This window comes from Mus musculus, chromosome 14 (assembly GCF_000001635.26).
Source record: "Mus musculus strain C57BL/6J chromosome 14, GRCm38.p6 C57BL/6J".
NCBI lineage: Eukaryota > Metazoa > Chordata > Mammalia > Rodentia > Muridae > Mus > Mus musculus.
The window spans coordinates 60895483-60905908 of NC_000080.6; the positions used below are offsets into that span (position 1 = coordinate 60895483).

General features: G+C 45.7%; 1 protein-coding gene across 2 annotated transcripts in view; it reads left to right on the forward strand.

Moving 5' to 3' along the window:
- The window catches only part of Mipep (mitochondrial intermediate peptidase), a 120920-nt gene extending 110921 nt beyond the window's left edge, over nt 1-9999 (forward strand). Inside the window, exons 19-20 of one of the 2 annotated variants that reach the window (NR_040642.1) lie at nt 7886-8996; nt 9689-9999. Coding sequence is in view for 1 of the 2 variants with exons in the window: in NM_027436.3 (NP_081712.2) it covers nt 7886-7983 (98 nt within the window). In the remaining variant the exon portion in view is untranslated. Of the gene's footprint in view, nt 1-7885; nt 8997-9688 lie in introns of those variants that run through there. The other variant, NM_027436.3, reaches the window with a different exon arrangement.
- Nucleotides 10000-10426: the final 427 nt, after the last annotated feature.

A 10426-nucleotide genomic window follows, 5' to 3' on the forward strand; every position in this document is an offset into this window, starting at 1 on the left:
AGACATTGAGCTACAAAAGGCAAGATGTTTTGTAACCCAGAAATGTAATTGTGAGTAGAATGATTCTGTCTGATGATGAAATGAGACCCAGCTAGTGTGCACACAGCTCTCGTCAGGGCCGTGCTTGCTGGCCTGCTTCTCTCAGAGGCTCCACTGGAGCGCGGCTCAGAGAGGCAGCCAGTTTGAACAGCCACAGATGCTACTAGCTAATGCAGCTGAGGGAACAGCCAGCCTTCAGTTCCAAGGAAGGAAGGGAGGAACTCGACTTGCTGGCGGTTTCCTCCGGAGCTGATGGGAGATAGTGGGATCCACCCTCATCCATAGGTGTGGGTAGCCACAGCCGTGTAGCAAGGAAGAACTTCAAAGTGGGGAAGGTGAGCCACACAGTTGCCTCGGGCTTGGGAGAGACAGACTTGGAATGGGAATTCCAATCTCGTAAAAAGTCGCTAAACATCTTTCGGGCGTCAGGCAGCCTTTGTAGCTATCGTTCTCAATTGGTCTGAACTGAGTTTGGCACATATAATTATTTTGGCATAACAAAATAGCCATTAACTATTACAGAGGATTTTTAGAATTAGTCATGGTGCTGAGGATGGGTTTCAGACCTCCTCCTGGACTCCTGGGTCTCTTTAAGGTGCTCTGCTTCCCTTGTAGATGGCGATTAGCATTTTAACCCAGACCACCACATCGGATGTCCCACATGCTGCACAGTAGTACTTCTGATCTCTTCTGTTTCAGCTGTGGTCAAGTATACACAACATAAAGTCGCTGTGTGTGATTTTGTGGGGTGGGGTGCACACATGAGCAGGAGCCAGAGGCCAATGTTAGCTGTCTTCCTCATTCTCGATTCATCTCATTGAGACTGGGTCTCTCACCAAACCTGAAACTCGACAATTCAGAAAGGGAATCGCTGTCTCTGCTCCAGGCTTTTATGTGTGTGCCAAAGATCTGAGCTTGTGTCCTCACACGCGTGCCACCTGAGCTATCTGTGACCTACCATTTTAGCCAGCTCAGTGTTCTATTCAAAAGGATTCGCATTTACAAGATTGTCTTATTATCCCCAGGCTCTGTTTCCAGAATTTTTCATCACCCCAGTAATGTTTTTAAGGAACCTTAATATAGCTCTATCAGGTCAGCCATTGGGGATTTTAGTAACACCTTCGTTTGCTTGCTTGCTTTATTAAGCATTAGCTATCACACTTTTTTTTAAGCAGATGGAAAGAAGCAGAAAAAAGTAAAATAAGCATTGAATCATGAGCTGGGTAATTAGCTTGTGATCGTAAGTTTTGTGGTAATAACCTAAATACTTAATCACAGAGCAGTGTCCTGGAATTCAGCTTGTGCAAAAATAATAAGCAGCCTCGTCCATCAACTCCTGAACTGGGAAGCAGGTTTTCAGACACCTGAGGCTGAGGGTTACTGTCACCAGTTACTAAGCATTTGCTGCACTAAACACGGTCTTATTTAATCTGTGTAACAGTCTAGCAAAGTAGGTGACCGTAAGCCAGTTAATCTCCAGCACCTTTGCCTTTCCTCAGATCGCTCCCAGCAGGATGGAGGCTTAGGGACACCAGGTGCCTGGTCCAGAGACCCTCATCCAGTTGACCATCCAATGCTTTCTTGTTGTTCACTCTACTGTCAGAACATTGCTTAGAGACCTCCAAAGTCCATTTAGGAAAGGAAGAATATTTTTTTCCTCTGCTCTCCTCTTCCATATGCTTCAAAAGAAAATACCTACACAAGTCAGAAGTGGAGAGTCAGACTGACATCTCGAGTTGCAGAATGCCACGAGAGGCCAGAGGAGTCCTCTTCAGCCCCTGCACGGCGCCTCTGTGGTTGCATGGTAGCCCCTGGGTTGGTTTTTATAACTGACCTCCTGGCCTGGGAGCAGAATAGGTCTTTTCCTTTTGGAGCTTGAGGCTCCTATCAGTTTCTCAGATTGCTGCTAACAACTCAAATACTCACTGGTCTGATGGAAGTTAATCAGCCATGAGTTGTAAGGGTGCAGTGAGTGGGCTACTTGTCCTGGTGCGCTTGTCCTGATCACTGGCGCTCCTGGTTTACCAGGCCATCGTCTGCCTGTCCTCCAGATACAGAGCTCCAGGGCCTTCTGTCTCCTGGGAATTCACACGCAACCCCCACCCCCCAACTCCCAAACACTCCAGCACTGCAAAGCCCACAAACAGAAAATGTCCCTGTCCTGGCTTTATATGCAAAGAACCAGTTTTAGGAGGACCCATGCCTGTGGAGACAACCCCACCCCATGTTTTCCTTAACTAAGCTTGGCCATCTCCCGCTACTCTGGCCACCATCTCCCTGCCTTCCCGGATCAACACCAGTGAGGTTCGTCTCAACTTTTTAAACCCACTATTTATATGAGGCAGTCTCAGAATTTTTATATATACTGTCTTCCTAATAACTTATAGGTGATTTATTTGTTAGTCTTTAGTTCACACTGGGTTCTCTGGCATAGATATCAAAAATGAATGAACAAGTGTATGGAAAACCCCTTACAGAGTTTCTCTTTATAGTTTCTTCGTTGATCTTTGTCTTTCACTGAACTTTTATCAAACATAACCACACACTTATTTTATTGGCCATCTTTGTTTGGTGTTGAACAATCTATGAACTAGATTCAAAGGGGAGATGCAACTCTTTAGCTTCTCTTTCAAGGCTTAAACAAATCCTGATGGTTTTAATTGCTGGTAATCCCCTGCATTCTCTAACCCATTCATAACCCGTTTCACCGCAGGCACTTAGTAAAGGAGCCAGGCAAGGTTCTGTCTCTGCAGGGCTGGCTGGTTCAGTAGCATACACATGCCAACTGCCAGGCAGCTGCTTTCAGCCATGTTTGCAAATAGCAGCATTAGCTGTGTACCCAGAAGGGCACTCAGGGGCCTAAAGAGTCCAGGCACAGCAGGGTTGGTGTTTTAAAGATCTGGCTAGATCTTACTCTACATACTTACTCTTGAGTACAGTCATGGGCTTGTGCTTGAGCTTGGACGTACACTCTCTACCTTGTCCTTGAGTAATAAGGACTTTTCTTGGTGAGGTAGAGATGCATGTATAAATAGCTTCTATCGCAAGGACTTGCCACAGATACATGAGGCCACCCAGAAAATACCCAGAAGCTCAGGACTGTTGGGCACTTTTCCTCCCTAAGTACGTAGAACACAGTCCCAGCCACAAACTAGCATTCAACATGTGCCCTGATGGGAAGAGGTCTTGGGTCGAGGACTGAATATCTATCTGTTCGAGTCTCTTGAGTGTTCTAGTCACACACTGCCTGGGTAGAAACGTTTTGGCCATTACAGGTTGCTCCTCAGCCAACACAAACCGGTTTCTTCTGTCACTGTCTCCTTTGAAATAGTCACAGTTGATTGCTCCTAGTATGCTTCTTGGAGTTGCCCAGACCTACTGGGCACTCTGGCTGGGAACAGTGGGTTTGTTGGTATGCGCAACATCAAGGTGTAGGCATCCAGGATTTTTCCATACATTTAGGCTTTATCACATAAAGGATGCTGAAAATCTGAACATGGCCCTCTTAGGACGGATATTATATCCCCAAATCAGAGAACACGAAAACTGTATTCTAGTGCCTAAAGAACATGTGTTATAGAATCAGACTCCCAGAGTTCAAGAAAACAACCATGAGAACTGGACGGCTCCTCCTCTGGCTGAGAGATCTGTCTCTGTGGTAGGTACTCACTCATTCTTGAAACCAAACACAATTAAAGCAGACTCAGCAAGTCCTGTTGATATATATGTGCATAAAGATATGCATGTATGTGAATAACAAATATAATCAAAGCAAAAGAGGCTAATGATGGAAGAGTTGGGGAGGGGACAAGGGAGAAGCTTAAGGGAGGGTAACTGGTAGGAGTTGGGGGAGGGAAGGAGGGAGGGGTGCACTGCAATTCCACTTCATTAAAAACATTAAAATACAGCGGGTGGTCCTGAGTTCAATTCCCAGCAACCACATGGTGGCTTACAACCATCTGTAATGAGATCTGATACCCTCTTCTGGTGTGTCTGAAGACAGCTTTAGTGTACTCATATAAATAAAATACATAATTCCTTTTAAAAAATACATTTTTTAAAAAAGATCCAGGAGGTTAATGCTCTTACCACCATGCTTAGCACTCAGTGCACACTCCATCCTGAATGGCCGTTCCCTAGCCGGCCCATCTGTCCTAGTCTGCATCAGCCGGGTCTGTACCCCTGTGAGTCACCTCTGTCATCACCACTCTTTCCAGCCCAGTGTCAGCAGCCACTTAGGAGCACATGATGCATTTTGGAAACCTGCCTGCTTCAGCAGTCAGTTCTAGAATCCATTTAATATTATAAATCATTTAGTTAGGCCCAGAATAATTGGCCCATGTTTCAAAGTTGTTAAACAAGGTCCTAGAAGCAGTCCAGCGAGGCTGCAGGAGTTCTGCCTTATACTGTCTTTTGTTAGCCAGTTTGCCTCTCAGTAAAATGAGAAAAATAAGTTAAAACGTTCTTGCTTAATGGCTCCTTGGCTGTTGCTTGACCCTTGAAGTTAGGCGGGTTCATGAGACTTAAAGCCCCAGTTTCCTTGTGTGAACTGATAGGCACCATGTGTGTCTGGATGCACTTTGACCTTGTTTTCTTGCCGTTGGCTTTTTCCTTTTCTCCCCTGTGAGCACAGAACAGCCCTTACTTGTTTGCATCCCTATCCCCATGCTGATTTCCATAGAGACCTGTGTCGGGTCTCCCAGGAAACCACAGAGCTGCCAGCCATTCCAAATTAGGACTTGAAGGGGAACATTTTGACAAAAGTTTTTTTTCAAACCCAAGTGTTCTTTGAGTTTTCAGGTAGATAGGTAAATCGATACTGTTGATTTGCTTTCTCTTGTGCTGGTGAAACCCTAACAGAAACAGCACAAGGAAGAAAGCTGATTTCCCCCTCAGCCTAGAGTCCTTCGTGACGGGAAGTCAAGGCAGAAACTTCAGGCAGGAACCCAGAAGCGAAGCAGGGCCTGAAGCAGAGACTGTAGAGGAGAAGTACTTACTGATCTGCTGTTCCTCTGGTTCGTGTTCATCTGCCTTTCTTTCTTTCTTTCTTTCTCTCTCTCTCTCTCTCTCTCTCTCTCTCTCTCTCTCTCTCTCTCTCTCTCTCTCTCTCTCTCTCTTTCTTCCTTTTTTTTTTTCCAAGACAGGGTTTCTCTATGTAGCCCTGGCTGTCCTGGAACTCACTCTGTAGACCAGGCTGGCCTCGAACTCAGAAATCCACCTGCCTCTGCCTCCCGAGTGCTGGGATTAAAGGTGTGTGCCACCACGCCCAGCTTCATCTACCTTTCTTATACTTCTCAGGAGTGACAGTGCTTACCGTGGTCTGGGCTTTCCCACATCAATCATTAATTAAGAAAGCCCCCCCCCCCCCACACACACACACAGACTCTCCTACAGGCCTGTCTGATGGTAGCATTTTTAACAGTTAAGGTTTTCTCTTCCCAGATGGCTCTAGCTTGTGTTGAGTTGACTAAATACTAACCAGGACGGATAAATGTAAGCGCCGACTTTGGTTTTTCTCATTTGTGAAACTGTCTGAAACACTGGGCTGGTCTTTAATTCTGTATGTGGGATCAGGTCATGCTGATACTTGTAACACACTTGGGTAGTTCTCTTTGGTCCTTTGATTGGCACTGCTGTGTACCCAGAGGCTACTCTGCCTGATCCTCCAAGTCCCGGGCTCTTACTTCCTGCACTTTCATCTTCAACAGTCACATGACAGACAAAAATCACCAAACCATTTAGCTCCACAAGATTTTTTTGAGGAAAAACCAAGATCTCTGTCTCTCTCTCTCTCTGTCTCTCTCTCTCTCTCTCTCATTGCCACAGTCACCATTTGAGGTGCACGAATGGTATGGGGCGGGCAGTTGGCACAGGGTGTATATTGAGTAGCTCTATTCCGAGGATGCAGCCAGGTCACACTTATGCTGGCAGGTTATAGAGTTGAAGTGAACCACTTCAAAGACACAGGATGGTCACACTTACCTGTGTAGGTTGGCTCTGAGTAAATGGTTTTACCCTCTGATGGTTACAGCCATTTAATTTAAAACAAGCAGCCATGTAATTATAGAAATGTTTCGGATATTAAAAGAAAATTGTGTAATAATTGATTGAAAACGATGCTTAAAGATTTTCCAACATACGGGCTCTGCTTCAAGAAACCTGGAACCCAGGGAGGGCCCTGCCCTGCTGTCCAATCAGATGTACATGCTTATGGTACCTGCCTGCATCTGGAGGGGCAGTGCAGAAGATGCTACTGCAGTGGCCTGAGACCAGGATGCTCGCACTGACCGCACAGCTGGACAAGCACAGTAGCTGCTTTCATCCGTGAGAGTTGTTTTACTGTAGAGAAGAAAATGGTGCTTCAAGTTGTACAACTAAAGGCATCATGGTGTAATTTTCTGTCCCTGTTTTCTCAAGATGGGGCTATTAAAATCTGAACCGGAAAGAATAGAAACACTTTATTTAATCTGAAGCTCAAAATGAAAATACTGTTATTGCTCTCGGCCGCACCAGCCTAGTTAGTAGACTCTGTATGTTGGGAGCAGTTTTTAAGCGCATGTGGAATGACTTCGTTCCTGTCTGTAGACCGTGAACCATCCCTGCAATCCCAGGTCTCTTCTCACTGCTGACTGCAGCCACCTCAGACATTACCCAGTGACTGTTCTTTGCCGCTCACATTGGCCCGTGGTTGTCCATACGGTCTTGTTCCTCCTGTGCCCAGTTGGGTTCCCTTTCTGGTCCCCTGCTGCTCTACTTCAGAGCCTTAAATTGTCCTCCTGAGACCTCTTCCAGCCTCACCCTGTATCCTGGACAAATTAGTATACAACAGACGCTTTTGTAGGTTTCCAGTATTGCGCTTCTCCTCTAAAAGGCACAAGTTTCAAACTAAGTGTTCTTTTAGTAATTTGTTTAATTGTTTCTTTTTATTTTTTTAAAGATTATAATTACATCACACCCCCTTCCTTTCCTCCCTCCAAACCTTTCCATATACTCTCCTTGCTCTCTTACAAATCCATGGCCTCTTTTTTTTCCACTGTTGTTACATACATATATGCATATGCATATATTTCTAAATATAACCCGTTCGATCTGTATAATGTTAACAAGGCTGGCCATTTGGTATTGGGTAATGGTAAAAATTTTTAGGCATCTGTCAGGTTCTATTGAATTGATTTAACACTAGTATAATCTGAATTGCTATCCAGTTAGAGAAGAGAACCGTCACTCTAGAATGTTTCCTCAGACCCTGTTGCCAAGGCTACTGCTACGGCACCTGTACGACTTCCTTTCTCTCCAGACCCATTCTGAATTTCACAGACGGAGAATCCATCAGTGTGTCTTATTTGTGGGGCATCTTTTGGGTACCCTCTTGGGACCGTCAGAATTTCTATGGGTCTGAGTTGTCTTCCCTTCTGATGATGAGAGATGTCTGGAGGGACCCAGATACAAGACTTCTACAAGAATTAACACCTCAGTGGGGTTGAAGTGTATAGAATGTGCTTACAATTCAACCTACTCAAAATTAAATTATCCTGGTCAACAATAACTCAAAAATTCAATCTGGTAATTCCAAGGGACAGTAATATCTACAGGAACAGAATTCTTGGGAAATGCATTTGGGCCTAAGTTACTCAGCCAGGTGCTGCTTAAAGAGTGTAATGCTTTAAAGTCACGAACAGCTCAGGTCATGGACTCCCTGTGACTTTAATGAATTGTCCTCTCATGGTGGGACTGTAGAGGCAACCTCTGGTTTAGAAGTCAGTGTCCCCCAGTGTGAAGGTGACCCTTTGTCCTGCCCCTGGTGTCTCAGGGTGCTAACGTGAGTGTCTTGATGCTCTGGTTACAGGCATGCTGCAGAAGTGTCCTTCCATCGATGACTTTGTGGATGCCCTCGTGTCTGACATGAATCTGGACTTTGAAACGTTCTTCCTGGATTCTAAATAGCAGCAGCATGGCTCCCGTGGATAAGAACCTTGTCACCAGACCCTCCAGCTAGGAAAGCTCGCTCCAGCTTCAGCGATCACTGAGGAGACATTTTCTGACAAGCCTTAAATTGACAGGACTCAGAATAAATAGTAATGTTTTAATTACACCGTGTCTCACCTGCTTGGCAATTTTAAGGATTTTTAGTGGATCTGTGAACCACAGAAGTTTCTAATTATAGAGTACCACCCTTCCCTGTGCCACCAGGGGCTGTGTCCAGACTGCAGCCATTCTGTTGATCTCTTAATTGAATGCATTAGAAACTCCACGGAATGCTAAATTGTTGCAAGTTAGGACAATCTGAAGAGTTCTTTAAAAGATCACACCTATCTTTTAAAGGAACACTAACATTTCTTAAGACCTCTATCCTAGTCTCTTGGATAGTCAGCTACAGTAACCGAGAATCCAATCCCAAGTATTGCTACTGATATAAACAGTCTTTCCAGGGTGTTTTAGACTCTACACAGACGGGTGCAGAGCAGGGAGGATTTGAACGCAGGCTTTGCTGTCTTGACTGTGAAGATAATGTTAGTGAGACATACGAGGGTCAAGACATGAGTACATAAGGAAACAGGTTCAAGCCTTGTTTGTCATTTCCCAGAAGCCACTGCTTTCCATTGGCAGCTCTGGAGTTGCTACATGTTGTTAGCATGAGGAAAGGAATCATTGCATGGACTTAGGTGGTTTTCCTGCCATTAAAGTCAAGAATTACAACTTCTCACTCCAAAGTGGTATCTGGTAGCGCCCTCTTCCTGCCTCCTGCTATGTGACCAGCCACAACAGAGGGGAGGGTCTCCCAGTCTGGGACACACTCAGCGTCCTCATACTCTAGGAGTGTCCTATAAGCTCATGAGGCCCAGAGATCTCCTCAGTGACCTGCTGTGCTGGGCCCCTTCGTGAACTACTGACCCATCTCACCCGCCATGTGCACATCCGACTCTGGATTCATGCAGAAGAGCGGTTGGCCCACTGAGGTGAGCTTCCCACAACCAGGATGGTGTAGGGTTGTCTTTCTGAGCCTCCCAATCCAAGGCTCTCTCCACACTAACCCCGGGAAGCTCCTGGGAGCCTGTTTAGAGTCTGCCAAGAGCAATCAAAGCAGGAGGAGTAGGGTTGGGCGCTGCTGGTGACTGAATGGGCTGCAGTTCCAGCGCCCTGGCAGACGTGGAGCCACATCCCACCCTGTTTATTCTCCTTATCTGATTGGATAACATAAGATCAGATCCTTGTAGGCTTGTACTCACACATGCCAGCTCTGTTCTGGGAAATGTCCTGGGAGTCATCAGCCAGCCAGCCAGCCTCAGGGCCATCAGAAGAGGTGTGTGACAGGCTCTATAGTGTCCCCAGGGTGCCAAGTCTCTGTGTCTTTATCAGTCTTGGTTTTAACAGAAGTGTGGGATAGTCAGGGGAATTTAGGCAGATTGGGGAGAGCCCCTTTAAGGGGCCTGCTTCTGGTTCCTGGAGCACTTGGCAACTGCTACAGCTAGCAACTAACCACAGGACAAAAGAGCCTGTCCGAGGGAGGAGGCTGGGAGGACCAATGGGAGGGAAGGGAAGGGATTTAGGAAAAGGGAAGGTCCTGGGGTCCCATAAAATGCCCCTTCCCCTACTCCACTTGGTTCTTGGGGCCCATCGCTTTACTTTCTCGATGCTTTGGTCTTTGCAGTTTCCAGAACTGTCCATCCCACAAACCATATATTGGTACCTCCAGATAGTCATCCCTCACCCCATAGCTATAGGGGCTCAACTGGGAATCGATGACTACCATCTCCACACCGGGATGCTATAACCGCCGTGACTGAAAAATCACGATGAAGGACTCCAGATGGATGCATGCAGCAACCCCATGGAGTGAGATGATCCCGGACTAGGATTAGCCTGTCTATGCCAGCAAATGAGTCAGGCAACTGATGGTGAGTCCTTCAGGTGTATATGTGTGGACAATTAATTTTTATTAAAAAAATAAATAAAGCCAAAGGGAAATGTATATTTTAATGACCTAGGGTATTAATTTTTTTGAAAGTCACACATCAAAGACTAGGAAAAGCACCAACACCCTAAGAATGTGATTTTATCCTTTTTCCTCTGTGTGGGATGTGTTTTAGTTTAGGTTTCTTTCTGTTTCAATTTGGACCTGTAGAGGAATGACCGTCACTGTCTTATTCTGGAGGGAAGTCCCTGATAGTGCCCCACTACACACACACACACACACATACACACACACAAATTAGGTATTAAAATATGGTTTTAAGAGTTTTAAAAATGGATTAGCAGTGATTCAATTAAAATTAGAAAAGAACAACAACAAATATGTGAGAGACTTGCCTCTCAGTGACCCCAGGCCCTGTCAGCTGATAGTGGGTGGTAACCAGACAGCCCATTTCTGTGTCGATAGATGAACTGT